Here is a 17,626-nt window from a genome sequence, read left to right as displayed (position 1 = left end):
CCTTAGCAGAAACGCCCTGTGTTGCTTTTCTTGAAGAAGAAAACAAAACCAGAAAACGAAGAGACTGATTTCCCCAAAGTTTACTTGTTAGACTTATTTTTTTTTTTCCTCCTACACCTACTGCAGTGCAAAAACTCTCAGGAAACAAAAGTAAACAAGCAACATACATGGTTCAGCTTTCTGCACCCTACATTAATAAAATTACAACATGCACTAGTTAACTAATAGAAGAAAGGCATAATAATTTTTAATTCAAGACCACAGGTTTCTTTACATGCTAGTGGTGCAATCAGGCAATTAACAGCTCTATAAAAATCTACAAAACACTATGCTGATTGCATGTGTGTTTGAAGACTTTCTTTAAAGCTAGGCACACAATAAAATTGACCTTTCTTTTAACTTCTTGGATAAGAAAATTGTGAGCCAAGGTTTAAAGAAATGATCTTATTGCAGCATAATTTTCAAAATGTGTTTGCTCTCTTCTTAAAAGAAAGGGTATATAGGACTTTATATGAACCAAGCCACCTTTGCTATTTGAACTATGTTGAATTTTCAACCACAAAGAAGAGAAAACATTTGGGGGATTAGGGAGCATGTAGGAAAGGATTCAAAGACAGTCAGACAAATGACAGGTGCACATTTGCCATCTGCGCTCTGCACCTCCATTCTACCTTTTGCAGTTTTTGGTCAGTATCCTTTCTGGTTGTTATTTTCACTTGGAGCTCAGCTTCATAATCTTCTCCCATGTACCGACGACGTTTAGAATGAACACTGTCCATATCCTCAGATTTAGAACGTTTTCTTCTTGACACTTGACCTGGAACAATTAGATATAACTTGTTTGTGAGGAACCTTTGAAAAAATATGTATCGGCAGAATGCCGCTGATTATTACAAAGTTTCATTTGTCCCCAGTTTAAGCTTTTACATCGTAAACAAGTAAGGATGCCTTTGGAGAAACAAAATATTTTATGACATCAAAGCAGAACAGCCCCTTTGGTCTCTATGGCAAGAGCTAATTAGAACTGCAACCCCCAGTTGTATGAAAGGAGATACAGCCAGAGCCTGAGCTTTTCCAGATGGGAAACAGACTCCCATGATGACAAAGGATGGAAGCACCAGGACAGCAGCTCCCATTCTGCTTGCACAGGTACAGGACAATGACAGATTTGCCTCAGTGCCTTCACAGCAGATATGGGGCTGGGAGCTGTGCGCGCTGAAGTGTCTGAACTGGTTAAACATGGAGCTGTCCCTGCCTGCAGGGAGTGGAGGTGGCCATCAGCTAGGGACAGGTGACGTGTGAGAAAGATATAGGCACAATGTGTGTGGGAATGGGGATAGGAAAGCTAATGCTCACCTTAAGCTGAACCTTGTGAGGGGCACGAAAGGCAACAAGAAGGGCTTCTTTCAGTATACCAGCAGCAAAAGTAGGGAAGGTACGTCCCCCCCGCTGAACGAGGCAGGAGAGTAAGGGCCAAAGGACACAGAAAATGCCCAGGCACTTGATGTCTTCTTTGCCTCAGACTTTAACAAGAAAGCTTGTCTTCAGCAATACCAGCTCCCTAAGACCAATGGGATGGGACGGTCTGGAGCAAAGGCAGACTTGCTCTCAGTGGAGAAGCACTGAGGTAACATTTAAACAAATCGGACATCCAAGTCCATGCAAGTCAGAGGGACACCCTCATGAGTGCCAAGGGAGATGGGTTAAGTGACTGCAAGGCCACTCTCAACTTCTGAAACATTGTGGCAAAAGCAGAAGGTTCCTGAAGATAGGAGTGACATTTGCTTTCTTCTAATCTTCAAGAAAGGCAAGAAGTACCCAGGGAATTACAGGATGGTCAGTCTAACCTCAGTCCCTGGGAATGGGATGGAGGAAGTAGTTCTAGAAATCATCTCCATAAACATATTAAGAAGGTGTTGGGGAATAGTCAGAATGGATTTACCAAAAGGAAGGAGGCTTCATCAGCCTGAGAAGCCTTCTATGATGAGACAATTGGCTTGGTGGATGAAGGGGGGGAAGTGGATGCTATTTCTCTTGTCTTTAGTAATGCTTTTCACACCCAAAATATCTTCAGACAACTCATGATGTATGGCTTAGATAAACGGACTAGCTCAACTGCCAGGCTCCAAGAGCTGTAATTGCTGGCATAAAGTCTGGTTGGAGCTCACCACTATTAAAGTAAACCAATGGATGATACTGGTACCAACACTAACATCTTCATTAATGGCCTGGATAACAGGGTAGAGGGCAACCTCAGATACCAAATTGAAAGGTGCGGTGGCTGCTATGCTACCATTCAGTCACCTCGACAAGCTGGAGAAACAGGCAAACAGGAACTTCATGAAATTCAATAAAAGGAAAATCCTACACTGGGTAGGAATCGATCCAAATTCTACACACTGGAAACTGTCTGGCTGGAAAGCAGGTTTGCAGAAAAGGCCCCGGTGGTCTTCATGCACATCAAATGGAGAATGAGCCAGCAATGTGTCCTTTTGGCAAAGGCGGCCAACAATATCCTTGGCTGCCCAAGGAAGAGTATAGTCAGCAGGTCAATGGAGATAATTACAGAACCACTAGGCTGGAAAAGACCCCTCAGGGTCATCTAGTTCAACCATTCCTATCAACCACTAAACCATGCCCCTCAGCACCTTATCTACCCGTCTTTTAAACACTTCTTCCAGTGCCCAATGACCCTTTCTGTGAAATTATTTTTTCTGACGTCCAGCCTGAACCTCCCCTGGTGCAGCTTGAGGCCATTCCCTCTTGTCCTGTCCCCTCTCACTTGGGAGAAGAGGCCAGATCCTTCCTCTCTACAACCTCCCTTCAGGTAGTTGTAGAGAGCAATAAGATTTCCCCTCAGCCTCCTCTACTCCAGGCTAAACAACCCCAGTTCCATCAGCTGCTCCTCATAAAACTTGTTCTCCAGCCCCTTCACCAGCTTCGTTGCTCTTCTCTGGACTCACTCCAGAGCCTCAATATCCTTCTTGTGGTGAGCGGCCCAGAACTGAGAACAGTATTTGAGATGTGGTCTCACCAGTGCCAAGTACAGAAGGAGAAAACTCTCCCTAGATCTGCTGGTCATGCTGTTTCTGATACAAACCAGTTACTCCCCTCTAACTGGTGCTGTGAGACTGAACCTTGTCTTATGTCCAGTTCTGATTTTCTAAATACAAGAAAGAGTACGCTGGAGGAAGTTCAGTGTAGGGCCACAAGATATTTATGGATTGGAGCATATGAGGAAATGACAGCTGGTAAAGGCAATCAGGGGAGATCTTATTAAGTGTATAAATTACCGAATAGGTGGAGAGTCAAAAAGATAGAACAAGACTCTTGGTGAGTACTCGTGAAAGGATGAGAAAAATGGACGTGAATTGAAATACAAGAAATTCCATTAAAACACATCAAAACTTTTTTACCATGAGGGTGGTCAAACACTGGAACTGGAACGCTGGAAAGGCTGTAGTGCCTCCATCTGTGGAGATACTCAAAACCTGTTTGGACTGGTTCTGAGCAAACTGCTCTAGTTGTTTTGGTTTTGAGCAGGGGGCTTGGACTAGACAATCTCTAAAGGTCCCTTCCAACATCAACAATTCTGTGTTTCTAACATGTGCCACCAGGGAAGCGCAATAGCTTTAACATTACATACTTATCTCTGTGTGTCGTTCTTCTTTAAGGACCTCTTCTTTCTCCTCTTCATTCTCTCTTCTCTTCTCCACCTCTTCTATAAACAAAAGAAAAAGCTTCATGTCTTTCTTATGCTGACCTACAAAGTTTCACATAAGCGTCCTATTTTGGCTTGCAAACTTACAATATTTCAAAAAATCATGTTGAGGAAGGCAAGAGAAATAAGTGTGACAGAGGGAGTGGAGAGATGGAAAGAATGAAGAGTATAACTTCAGAGCAAAAAATTTGAACTACCATGCAACACAGTAAGATTCACTTCTGAATTTCCTTAGCTTTAAAACCAAGAGAATACTTCAAAGTTACCTCTGAAATGAAACAATCTATCTTTAATGCAGTCAAAATTATCAGTAAATTATTTTAGTTTATTTTTCACCTAGGAAAATGTATAAAAATTTCAGTAACAAAATACTAACATGTTTCTCTATTTGCACTTGGCAAATTCACCCAAATCCACATATTATCTTTATAGTAGAAGAAGCCTAGGTTCTTCTTTTCTTAATAAATATGAATCTTCCTTTCAAGTTTCTTCCTAATTCAAAGTAGCACAGTTTCAATCTAGTCATTTAAAAGCATACAGCTTAGGGAATTCTTAAAGAAAAAAAATCTAAAATAACACCCCCAAATGCACACAGGTTAAAATGAAGAATGCTAACACTTGCTGAAAAATTTTATTGCATGTTCCATGAACTCGTTATGGGTTTCATACAGGCTGTATTTGCCAACTCCTATGCCTGCTACCTACAACATAAAACCATTACTTTTAACATTACATTACGATCTATCCAGAACGTAACAGAACAAGGCAGCACTGTACAAATACGCACATCTTGATCTGCACCTCTCCAATTTCCAAACAGCAGTTTATTAGCTTTTTTTTAGAGAAAGTTCTTGCTGCAGACTTGTTTGATGCTCTCTTAACTCTGAATTTTACTTCTATTGGTAAGAACATGTGAATGATTTAAAACCAGTTGTCTAATAAAATCTCAAAAAGGAAGGAGTAAGTCCTAGTAAGTCCTTCTGTTTGCTGTGGATCTGAGCAGAAAAATGTTTATTTTATTTTATTTTTTTTCACTAAGCATCTGCCTGTCACTGAACAGCTGAAAATACCTTTTAATACTAAACATTTAAATGGAAATAAAAACTAAGAGTAAGCCTAAGAGCACCTGAACAGGTTTTGCAAGTTAGTCTGGACTGCAGTCATACCTCTCACTATTGCATAATCCTGTAACTGCAACATTCTCCCTATAGACTGAGTAGAACTGATGTATGTCCAGCTGCTGGCTGCGCACAAAAGCACAGCACAGCCTTTCTAAGTAGTGAATCCTGGATCAAACTCTACCCAAAAGTTGTTATGATAATGGGAAAATTCTGTATTTCTGTTAAGTATGACAGGATTTAACTATTTTTGTTTAGGAAGAAATCACAGAGTCTTATACTTTCAACAGAACTGTCATGACCCAGACAAGCTGGAGAAATGGGATGATCATTTTATGATATTTATGGGATGATCATATAGTGATATTTAACAAGGACGAATACAGAAGTTCTGCACCTGGGAAGGGAGAACCCTTGCAACGACACAGGCTAATGCCTGCACGGCTGGGGAGCAGCCCTGCTTTGAGTACTTGTGTAGACAGCAAGCAAAACATGAGTCAACAGTGAGCTCCGGCAGCACAGCCGGTCCACAGCATCCACAACTGCATTTACAGGAACAACGCCAGTATATCGCACATGGGTTTGCCCTTTACTTGGCACTTATTATGCCACCCCTCGGTAAGGAGCAAGAGACTGCTGAGGGGCTGGAGAAAATGACCTGTAACACAGGTTGTAAGAGAGGGAGCAGGACTTGTTCAGCACGGAGAAGACAAGGCTTAATGGTGACTTAAAACCAGCTTTCCAATACCTGTAAGGTGGCTTTTGAGAAGATGGACACAAACTCATTGTAAAGGTGCATGGCGAAGGATAAGAGACAACATGTGAAACAAGCAGATTCCAAAAGATAGTAAGAGAAAAGTTTCCAGTATGAAGCGATTCATTGGAAGAGGTCTTTCAGTCTTCACCAGTGCTATTTTTCAAGCCCTAACTGGATAAAGTTCTGAGCTACCTCGTTTAATCTCACAGCTAACCCTGCTCTGAGCAGAAGACTTGTCTAGAGATCTCTTGAGGTCCCTCCCAATCTGAACTACTCTATTTGGTCACAACCCTCCCATCTATGACAAAATACATATTAAAAAAAAAAAGTGAAGTGATTCGTGCACAAGGCACCACATCCCCTTCTCACATTTAGTTGAAAAAATATTCCATAAGGACTTAAAGCTTGTAACAGATGAATCCAACATCCAGTAATTGGTCATCCAAAGTCTGTTGGACAGAAGTGTGCCCGATTTCTGCTTTGCAAAATCCAGTGGACCAAAAATGTTGCAGTTGTGTCTTTATTTGTTACACTGAAGAAACCTCTTTCCACCAAATACTCAGCTCCCGTTTGCAGATATTATGGACTTCCTTAATCTTCTACTGCACAAAGTTTATCTTCTTTTAAGCTTTCCAGTATAACGTTTGTTTCCCAAACGCTAAAATATTTTTTCAGCTATGCTCTGAAAGCCTTCCATTATTCCTTTTTGAAGTAAAAAACAGAACTACAAATACTACTGCAGAAAAGTGGTTTCATTGGTGCCATTTAAACACAATTTATTCTCCTGTTTATGAACTCAAGAATTTTGTCAGTCAGTTCTGTCACAACACAGGAAAAAAAATTCATGTTCAATTGTTTATCTGCCATTTACATGCTCTGAAGTTCTCTTCAAACACTGCTTTCAAGAAGACAACCTGTATTCTTTCAAATGTTGACTGTGCTCTTCACTCTTAAAAGGTTGTAGTTGGGGCTGCTACTTGACTTCAGACTCCCTTAAAGACCAGTAACAACTAAGTTCTCTTTCAAACTATCCTTGGAGGCCCTGAAATACCATTGTCGTCAACAAGCCTAGAATCAAGGTCCAGGACACACTCGGAAGCACTATCAATTCTGAGATAGAAAGACTTCAGATTTGCATTGGTAGACATTCTTAGCTTGTCAGACTTGAGAGCATACAGATTAGATATGAGAAACACAGCAACAGCTGCACTAGGTAAAACCAACCGTTCACTGAATCCAGGATCTTGTTTCCAACACTTTTATGTCAACAGCAGATGATCAAGCAGGGGAAGAGAATAAAGGAGGATTAAAACCCACATAGTTACACAGTCCCAGAAAACTTCCCCAGCCTTCTGAAAAATTTCTGGTGGAGGACCTCCGGAGACTTAAGGTTTCTATGCTTGATAGCCCTCAAAAGAATTCATCTTTCACACAAGATGTAGGTAAACTTTTAGCAGTCACACTGTTGCTAGCAAGAAGCTCCATAGTTCTCCACATGGAGGACCCATCTCTTCTTCCATGCCTTGATCCTACCTCTCACTTTTTTCCTTTGCTCCATTTGATATATGAGATTCTTGTAGAGGAAGAGACAGCAAATATCTATTCCTCATACCACGTACTATGTACAAATCTTTGTCACTTCTCTCTTCTACCTCTTTTTTCAGGCTGAAAGAGCCAACTCTATTAAAATACAGTTTATCCGCACCTAAAATCTCTCTCTCTGATCTGAGTCAGAACGTGAATAAGCTGTAGAGGATGAGCTGACTGTGAAGAACAGACAAAAAAGGGGGATAAAGTACAACCCTGTGCCGACAAAGCCCCACACCCCTCAGTGTGAGGAAATAGGGACAGCTAGAAGCTATATTCAAAATAGTAACAAACAGATTTTCAAAACAGAGGCAGTAAGAAGTCTGTGACTTTCAGCAACAGAATGAAGGCTCCCTCTCTACCTGCACTCCCCACCTAGCAACCTGCATCTATGCCTCAAGACAGCAGAGCTTGTTGAAGGCCCGAATGCCCAATGTTGCACAGAGGCTACCCAGGTTCATCTGGTCCTCAGACTATTACCTCTTGCTGCTTATCCACATGGGCACCAACAATACTCCTCAAAGCTATTCTAAGCATACCATGAGCAACAGAAAAGGGGAAGAGCACCAGGGCCCAAGCTGGTGTCATTACCAATAGTCCCAGTGAACCAGGACAAAAAAAGCTCTAGTAAGAGCACATGCATTCAGAAGATCAACACCTGGCTGAATAACAGGTGTTACAGGTAAGGTTTTCACACCTTTGGCTCTGGTAATCTCTGATGATCAAGAATTACTAAGCAGGGACTGAATCCATGACAAAGCTGAACACGAGTTTTCCAAGCAGGTTTGTTAACCTAATGAGGAAGAAATGAAACTAGGCATGGTAGGGAACATCTGTCATAATCTCCAACTGAGAAATGAGAGGCAATGAGAAAACATCTGAGGAAGAGCATGACGGGGAAGGTGTTCGCTTGTCCTTTATGAAAGCATTGTGACTCAGGGTTCATCATCCCAAGTACCTGTAAATAGAAGTATATACAAAAAGAAACAAGGGATTACTATTGTCTGCACAACTGCACAATTATGGCTTCATTTGGACTAGAGAGAGATGGTGGGGTAGCTGAAATTACTACAGCACTGCAACAGATGAACACAGACTCTTCAGGACAGGCTGGAAGGGGTGAAGAGGGGTCGCGCTTTATGCAGAGGAGTGCCCAGAGCTTTGCCATGGGACAGGTGATGAGACAGTTGGGTGCTTCTAAGAAAAGAGAAGAGGGCAAAGCAACACAAGTGATGTCATCATAGGTGCTCACTACAGATGAAGGAGAGAAAGTCCTTACAGCTACCTCACGCGATGGCAGGCCTTAGGACTGACTTACGGGTGTACTTTAACTGGGGGGAGGTTATGAGAACTGGGCATAGCCAAGTGGTTTCTGGAGTGTGCTGAAGACAATTTCTTGACAGAAGCAATTGATGAGTCAACTAGGAGAGATGCTCTATTGTGTTATTCACAAACAAGGAAGAATTGGCCTGGGATATGGAGGTCAAGAGAAGAGCAGTTTCACCTACAGTAACCGTGAGACTTCAGAATTAGAAACCCTACAAGAAGCTTCCTCCTGGCAACTCTGCTGAGCACATGGAAAATAAGGAGATGATCAGCAACAGCCAATATGGCTCCACTAAGGCCTGACAAATTTGATGGCCTTCTACAACAGGGTTACAAGCACTGGTGGGTAAAAGAAAACTGACCTCATTTACCTGGACTTGTGCAAAGCACTTCACATTGTCTCACACAACATCCTTGTCTCTAAACTGGGGAGACGTGGATTTGATGGATGGACCACCTGGTGGATAAGGAATTGGCTGCATGGTCCCAACTCGAAGAGTTGTGGTCAACGGTTCAGCGTCCAAGTGGAGATCAGTAATGAGCTGCATTCCACAGGGGTTGGTATTGGGACTGGTGCTGTTCAACATCTTTGTCAGCAACACCGACAAAGGGATTGAGGGCATCCTCAGCAGGGTTGCCAATGACAACAAGGAGTCCGGCACAGTTGACACGCTTGAGGGAAGGGATGCCATCCAGAGGGACCCTGGCAGGCTTGAGAGGTGGGCCTGTGTGAACCTCAAAGTTCAACAAAGCCAAGTTCAACGTCCTGTACCTGAGGGTCAGGGGAATTCCAAGCAAAAATACAGACAGGGTGGAGAATGGATTAAGACTGAGGAGAAGGACTTGGGAATGCTGGCTGATGAAAAATTCAACATGAGCTGGCAATGTGCACTTGAAGCCCAGAAAGCCAACCATGTCATGGGCTGCATCAAAAGAAGCATGACTGCTGCTATTCAGCGGTGCACTGGCAGGCTGGAAAAATGGACTAACGAAGTGCAGCAAGTGCAAATGCGAAGCTGAACATGTGGGATAGAGTAACTGTATGCAATAGGACAGGCTAGCAGTTGTCTGGCTAGAACGTAACTTTGTAGAACAGAGTTTTGATTTCTGGTGGAAAACAACTTGAATGTTAATTAGCAGTGTGAAGTACATTCAATGGCATTTCAGGCTGTATTGACAAAACATGTGTCCAGCAGGATAAGAGAAGGAGGAGATTTTAGCAGTGGTTGAGAAATGACCACTGGGAGCACTGTGTCCAGTTTTGGGATCCCCGGTACTAGAAAGGCACCAACAAAACCACAGCACATCCAGCAGAGAGCTATCAGAAAGGTCAAGGGGATGAACTACATGCTATTTGAGGAACAGATGACAGAACTGGTTTTGTTGAGCTCTGTCCAGTTGTTTTGTTGAACAAGTAAAGAGTTGATTGTATCACTGCCTTCTATTACATAATGGGAGGGCAGAGTGAAGAATACTCTTTAAGCCAGTACTTTAGGCCAATACTCTTTAAGATGAACAGCAACAGGTCAGGAGGCAAATGGGCACAAGCTGGAAGACAGAAGATTCCAATTAAGAAGAGAGTTTTTCACTGTTAAGGTTGGTTACGCTGCCCCCATCCTTGGAGATGCACAAAAGTAAACTGCCAAGGTCTACGAGCTATCTGATTTAACTGGACCTGCTTCAAGTACAGGTCAGAATAAAGATCAGAGGGTTGAATTAAAATTACTCTGCAATTCCATCATCTTCCCGGATGCTTTTTCATGTTCATTTTCCACTTCTGCGACATCTTTGATATGGGGAGGAGGAAGGAAACAGAATTATACAAAACATTTAAGAGCTTTATGTCCCACAGTGAAGTTCTCCTTAATTCCTCAAACTTATTCCCAGCATTCTTTATTTGCTTTCTTCACCTGCTACTGTATCAATGATTTCACAGAACTACCTACTGTAATGATGGAAAATAGTTCATGAGTGGAGAGTCAGTTCTGTCTTCCTATCAAGTTATGAACATTTTGGTACTCATCTGTACCACTTTGTAGTTAACCATAATGAGTATTATCTGTCATTTTTATACCCTAGTCATTCAGCACTGTAAGACTGTTCTGCAGCTCTTCATAGCATCATTATCAAATTGTCACCTTGCTGGTCATCCTTCATTTTAGGTAAATTATTAATTCTGTTGCACAGTACACACTCAGGAACAGGTCACTGTAGATTTACTTTCCATTCTTCCAATGGTTATTTCCTTCACAAGTATGTTCCATATCATAGAAAGACAGTTCAGTTTCCGAAAGTTCTTGGTAATAAGTAATTTGTGTCTAGATATCCAAAAGACTTCAAATACATCAGTCATGTCTTCCTTGTCTTGTGCTTGATTACTTATTCAAAGAGCTCCAAGGTTTTCTAACATCAGATCTTCCACTACAAAAACCTTAAGTACCAACACAGGCATTGCATTTACTAATTCTACTTGAGAAAAGATTAATAGAATCTGCCCACTTGAAAAAAGTCTTCCAGTACCATTCTTCATGTTGTTGTTTGGCCATGCTGGTTTTCCATCTGTGCTTTTTAATTGAGCAGTTTACACCTGTGACTCGAATATAGCACCCTTGAACGACCTCCATGTCATCATCACAGATTTAATTCTCAGAGTCTTTCCAAAAGTTAATCTTCTAAGATAACTCTATCTGTTTTCTCTTATAACTGTTTCCTGCCCCTGCAATGTCTCTGCCACTATCTTTGTTATTGAAATAATGAAAATGATGAAAGGACTGCAAATTTTTTTGTTCCTAATACCATGTTAAATTTGGTACAAAATGGGTAGCCAAAGCATTTGCTTGAGGTATTTCATACAGAATGTACTATTCGGCAAAAAAATAAATCCCCTTTCCTGCAACTTGATGGTCAACCTTTATGAAGCTTTAAACGCACAAAATAACAGGTGAATGCTGGCTAAAAGACAGAACATACTTCACAGTGGCCAGTTTTCATTTCATTAACAGTCCCAGTTACAGCCACACAATGTTGAAAGTTAAACTGTTACAGCCAACAAATAAGACAATCGTAAAAAAAATTTGTCCTGTCACCAAAACTGAAAATATGAAGAAAATATTGCTGGACAAAAGGGACTCAACATCCTACAATTCTGACAGAATGTTCTTTCTCCCTGCCACCCCCTCTAGTTGTTTAGAGACTGAGGACTCAGAATGCCGTGATGGCATTATTAGCGAATGACACAGTTTCATCATTAGCAAAACAAGAGTAGAGAAACTGTGGTTACTAACTTCCTAGACACTGAAAAACATCTCAATTTTGCTTAATCTATGGAATTCCTACCCAGTCAAGCATGTCTAAACACATTTGGGTTAACATGGTCATTGTTTCATAAGAAGCTATGCAGGGGGGAGAAGAAAAATTAAAAAATAAAATAAAAAAAACCCCAAGATAATTTGAAACAACGGCTTTCTTAGTCACAGATAAGAGAGCAGCATCAACTTATCTGTAAACTATTCATCCGTTTCATTTTCAGAAGTGCTAGAGTATGGCAATGACTGCCCTATGTCAAAACAATAAATATGCTTACAAACCTGAATGGCTATAGAGGACATACATTCAATTTCACGGAAAAAGAATCTTCTACTAACTACAACAAGAGACTGAAGTACCATCTTCTTACGCTTAAAGCTTTCAATGTTAACCAGCTGGCACAGTCATCAGATAGAAGGTAGATTAAAATCACTATGAGTTAAATAAAAGCTGTATGGCATGAAAACCATACATGACTTGTGTTTTTCTTTAAACCTTTCCAATACTGTCTTTCAGTGAAAAAAAGAAATCTGAAACAAATGGGACTAGAGGCACGCCTGGATTACCAGCATGTTTTCACCAAACCAGATCTCAAAAGTGATAGTTTTTTTGGTGTTACTCTCATTTATTTTCTGGGCTTCAAATAATTCCGTTCTTGAAAATTTAAGACTATGTAACACAGAATTGGTGGGTAAGACTGCCTTTTTGATTTAGAAACATGTTACAAGTATGTCATTCTAACAAATTAACAAAGTTCCACATCTGAATTAAGAATATCAATTCAGAAAATTCTTACCTGGAAGACTTGACTTGTTTGGTAGTATCACTTCAGCCTGCTCTTCCTTCTCATCACAGGGATCCTCTTCATCAGATAGTACTAAGAAAGCCTCTTTTGGCAGACTTTCACTGCTCTCCTGCTTGCATGGTGAAGCCAAACAGTTGTCTGTTTTCTCTTCTAAGTCTGGGACTGCGATGTCCACCGGAAGCAGAGAAGTTGTGGAAAAACAGCTCAGTTCATCTTTAGCAGGGGCTAGTTTTTCCAAAATTGGAATAATTTCATCTGTTTCCATAGAGTCACTATTGCCCAAGATACTTTCACTTGGCTCATTTATAGTCTTCTGAAAAACGGTTTCTGAAAGACCTGCAGAGCTGTCCCGTTTGTCCTTTGGTTCTTCGACAGTTTCCATACTGCTAGAGATGGCTTCTTCTCCAACAGCATCTTCAACAGTTACTTCTCTGGTTTTCTTTTCCTCATCTAATGAGCTGGAATTAATAGTCAAGTCATTTGTGTCTCCTCTCTTTTCAGAAGAGTCACTAACATCACAGACTGATTTACTTTGACTTTCTGATGGGATGTCACTCTCTCTTTGGTCCAAATGATCTTTTGTATTATTTTCTTCATGGAAGGTATCTTTATTGCTACCAGGCAGTCCACTTTCAGCCTCAGAAGCTAAAGCACTATCAGTGTCTTTATCTTGCTCAGGAGTAATATTCTCTGGAGGCAGTATTAGATGTTTGGGTTCTATGTTACTGACTATGTTCCCTGCCCTACTTTCAGGGCTTCTGGCTTCACTAACTTCATCAGAAGCTGGTTTTCCTTCTTCAGAATTAACACAGGAGTCCCCTAGGCCATTAACCTCCCTCTTGTCCTCGGTACAGTCTGTACTGTTTAAAGGGGAATTTAAATCAGAATCTCCATTATCATGCTTTCCATTTAACAGTTTAACTTCCGTTGTCTTCAACAGCTCCTCTTTAACCTTATAGACAGCTTCAAGCTGTTGTCGATCACTTACTCTCATTGTTTTTCGTGCTTTAAAGACTTTTTTCTGAGGTTCTTCGGTGCTATCCATCTTGACCCTTAAAAGAAAGGTTCCAAAAGAATTGTGAAGACAACAATTTATCCTCCTCATCATATTATAGCATTCCTAAGGACTGCAAGATTTAGCACATTTTAAAGCAGACCAGTTTACCTGTATCCACAAAGAAACAGCTGACAACACACTTAGATTTTGTTTGTTCTCAGAAAAAAGTGAATACAAGTTTCTATGTGTGCTGCACAAATGTGTGTATGGAAAACCACTGAGATCACACCAGAATGTTATGTACTAATGTTCTGACTACATATTTTAGATTTCTTGCCTCTATAGTATTACTACAGCAAAGCCACATAATGAGGTTTTCGAGCTAGAAACAGATACTGTGATAACATAAGAGCCAACAGCCTCTCCCCTTCTAAAAAAGTAACAAATATTCTTGGTCTACCAGCTTACATTTATTTTATCTTTCTAAAACAATGTAACTTCACAAGTTTCAAACAGAATTAACTAGGGTAAATGACAAGACATTTATAAAAAGTAACTCTTGAGAGAACTTCAATACACGCCCTCCATATAATTTATTCATTCCATCCCACCATACAAGTATTACAAAAAATAAGAACATGAATGTATAAAAAAATTAAGAAAAATAATGTTTGAAAAATCTGCTTTATCAAATCAATAAATCTACTTAAATCCACAATTACCTAGGAAGTTAAAATAATTTTGTTGAAATACAATAAAATCTTCTTTCATCTGTTTCCATTAAATAAACAAAAAAAAAATCCACAGGGATTTTTAAACTGTATTTTTTCTCCATGTGGTCTCATTTTAGGATACAGTTTTTAAGGATTAGGTATGATAAAATTGTTCAGAAGCAGAAAGCAGTTCAGGAACTTTTAAATATCGTAAATAAAACTCAGCAACTAAAACCTTAAATCAGTTGCTGCTAACCAATTTAGCTCTACGAAAGGTTCTATATCATCGTAAGTTACTCCTATCAAGTACACAGCTTTATCTTATGTTTCTTGAAACATATGAAAATTCACTTGAGTAGCAGTAGTTAAAAAGCTATTATAACAAACAGGAAAAAAACCCAAAGAAAATAAATCAGGCAATTACCGCTATACAACGTTGTCCCCTCCTGCCAAGCACCAGAGGAGTAAATGGTTTATGCCATTGATACAGCAAATTATTTCACAAAGGATGCATTCTAAATATTTAGTACAGTTCATCTTGCATCCTACCCCAATCCACTTTGATTTACAAAGCTGAAAAATTAATTAATAAACAGCATTTTGTCTTTTCAGGGGGGGTGTAATTTTTTATTGATAAAGAAGCAGGCCTATTGACAACACTAGCTCAGATCAGTGATGTTTTTGCATAACCAAGTAATAAAATTCAGAAAACAGATTCTAAATACACAGCCTCTAAGTAACAGTTTGATGCCACCTTCTTTGTAACTAACCTTGCCTGTAAGTTTTACTTCAGGCAGCTGTAAGACTGTCCTTGAGCCTTCTTTCAGCAGATTAAACTTGTCAAGCTCTCTCAGTATTCTCGTCATAAGTCAAGTGGTTTTGGCTCCTATCATTTTGGTGGTCCTCCGTTAGACCCTTCCTAGTTTATTTGGAATAGTTTCTTTAGGAAGGAATTTTAATATTTACACATTGCCCAACTAGAATTTTCTGTGCTAAGATATAAGTATTTATTTTCTTGTACAATACAAACTTACACTAACAAGACAAATTCTAACTCTTAAAATCATGATATACCATACTTTAGATTTATAAGGCCTCTTTTACACTTAATTCACGTGACCTAACAAAAATATGAGCAAATCAGAAAGTAAAATGACAAAAAAATATGATTTCCCCCCCCATTTTGCACCTCCTAATAGCATAAAATTGATATTCTCTTCCACTCTATTTCAGTTCTTTTCTGCATGATAATCTAGAAACCTCATATTTGAGGAACTGATGGTGCTGAAATAACATTTCAATTCATATCTGAAAAACAGAAGAACAAGTCAGATGAACATAAGGTTGTATTAGCTCTATTTACAGACTCTCAATAATACCATGAAGACGTGAATTTTTGCCAGTCTGAACTAAATTTTCTGACCAGGATTGCCTATTACTGCATTGCCACTAGTGGGAGCAAATCATAACACCTACAGAAACACTACTCTGAAGCATCAGTTTACTTGTTATTAGAGAATGTTCTCATTGCATAACTATTTCCAGTCAAATGAAATATGAACTCCAGATCAGCTGTTAATGGCCTTCCGAACACTTTTAACCCAGTCACTCTCCTCCTGAAGTTAGAAGCATATAAAAATCTCCAGTATTTCAGAAGTGCACGTGCAGTTTTTGAAAGCGCATCCCTTCCTTCTTCCCAAGAACTTAGAATGTAAAGCATATTTTTGCACATCACTATAAAAACATATATCAGACTGTCATGAAACAGAGTATTGATCATCATACCCACGTTCCATGCATACAATCCCTTACAACCAGCAGGCACTCTCTCTAGAAGATGTGAATTTTGTACAGCCAATTTGGAAAAAACCAGAAAATTCCAGGCTTGTCTAACCTGGAACAATTCCAAGAGCTCCTAGTAGGTGAGAGCTAGTGAGAATCTTCTGTTAATGCAGCACAAGGATAAAGGGCCTTTGTATCAAAACCAATACAGATAAGCAGTTTGATTTCCCAGACTACAGTGGTTTCTTCTGCAAGCATTACCCAGAATTTAGAAGGTTTTATATTACAAAATTCAGAAACACGCTTTTTCCATGACCAAAAAATACATTAACAGATTAATAAAATGTTAACAGACAACTCAAAATCAAATTCATAAGTGCATCACTTGACTAATCATAAAACATAACTTAAAACAAATTAATGTTTTCTGCTCTGCCTTCCTTAATCATCTAAGCAGTCTTTCATTCATATTTTTAACATAAAATACAGTAAATGCAGAGTAAAATGAAAGGCAGGTCCTTTTTAAATTTGCCAAGAACAGCAGTCTTAAAAAAATGAAACATCAAAATACCTTTATATTGATACATTCTTATTTCTTTAAAACAACACTGAATGAATAAGCCTGAATTTCTAATATATTTAAAAATCACCCTTAATTTATGTCATAGGATATTATCCAAAACCTAGTTTAAAAACAAATCTCCAATATAATTCTACAGTGAACCTGTATGAAAAAAAGGCTTCTCAAAATTCCGTTGTTAGATGGTGATCCGAGTAGCTCATGCATATTTCCAGCTCAATCCCACAATCTTTTGTAACCAAAGAACATCCAATAAAAGCTACCGTAAGTGACAAAATTCTAAGCATAGATGAGATTAAACGATGAACACTAAACGCTGGTGAACAGCTAAATATCATGTATCACTGCAGACCAGCCTTAAAACGTTTCCAGCCATACCCACAAGGGAGCACACTGCAGCCAAGTAACAGATCTCATGTGAGAGCAGAGGAAAAGAAGAAACAAATAAACGGGTAACCAGTTCAGACAGGTTTGGTCATACCAGTGCAAGCCAATCAGCACTCAGCTAATAAATACTGCCTTCCAGCCTCTCAAAGGGGTAAGGAGGTTGCCTTTCAGAGAGCAGCTCCAGAGCAGATTACATGAATTCAGTCTTGCGCAAATAAAATGCTTGTAACTACTGGTGTTCTAAATGAATTTTTTTTTGTAGTCTCCCTTTATGCTTAACAACTAACACAATTTTTAGCTACGTTTTCTATGCGCTCCTCTCATCTGATGCTTGAGTATTTTCAGTTTTTACTCATCACACGACCAAGTCACAAGACTGAAATGAGTGGCCCATGCATCAAGCCAATGGAGGGGCACCTTTTATTTCAAAGAGTGGCATTTGCACACGGTAGCACAAAATTACTCTTGCCTGCACAGCTAAGTATGTAAGGCTTAAATGCTCTAAATAACATGGTAGGTTTTGGGTTGTCTTTTTTTTTTTGTTTGA

General features: G+C 39.6%; 1 protein-coding gene across 8 annotated transcripts in view; it reads right to left on the bottom strand.

Annotated features, from left to right (window-relative positions):
* Window positions 1-17,626, bottom strand: part of ATF7IP (activating transcription factor 7 interacting protein) — a 97,061-nt gene that overhangs the window by 38,817 nt on the left and 40,618 nt on the right. For 4 of the 8 annotated variants that reach the window (XM_069854594.1, XM_069854634.1, XM_069854644.1 and 1 more), the window contains 3 exons: window positions 12,612-13,672; window positions 3,647-3,721; window positions 672-817 (listed from right to left, as the gene is read on the bottom strand). In XM_069854594.1, the coding sequence (XP_069710695.1) occupies window positions 672-817; window positions 3,647-3,721; window positions 12,612-13,665 (1,275 nt within the window). In that variant the 5' untranslated portion in view covers window positions 13,666-13,672. Of the gene's footprint in view, window positions 1-671; window positions 818-3,646; window positions 3,722-12,611; window positions 13,673-15,100; window positions 15,124-17,626 lie in introns of those variants that run through there. The other 4 variants (XM_069854653.1, XM_069854619.1, XM_069854602.1 and 1 more) reach the window with 3 other exon arrangements.

This window comes from Phaenicophaeus curvirostris, chromosome 1, assembly GCF_032191515.1.
Source record: "Phaenicophaeus curvirostris isolate KB17595 chromosome 1, BPBGC_Pcur_1.0, whole genome shotgun sequence".
Classification (NCBI taxonomy): domain Eukaryota; kingdom Metazoa; phylum Chordata; class Aves; order Cuculiformes; family Cuculidae; genus Phaenicophaeus; species Phaenicophaeus curvirostris.
Note: the sequence above shows the minus strand (reverse complement) of the source record. Positions and strands in the feature narration are given on the sequence as shown.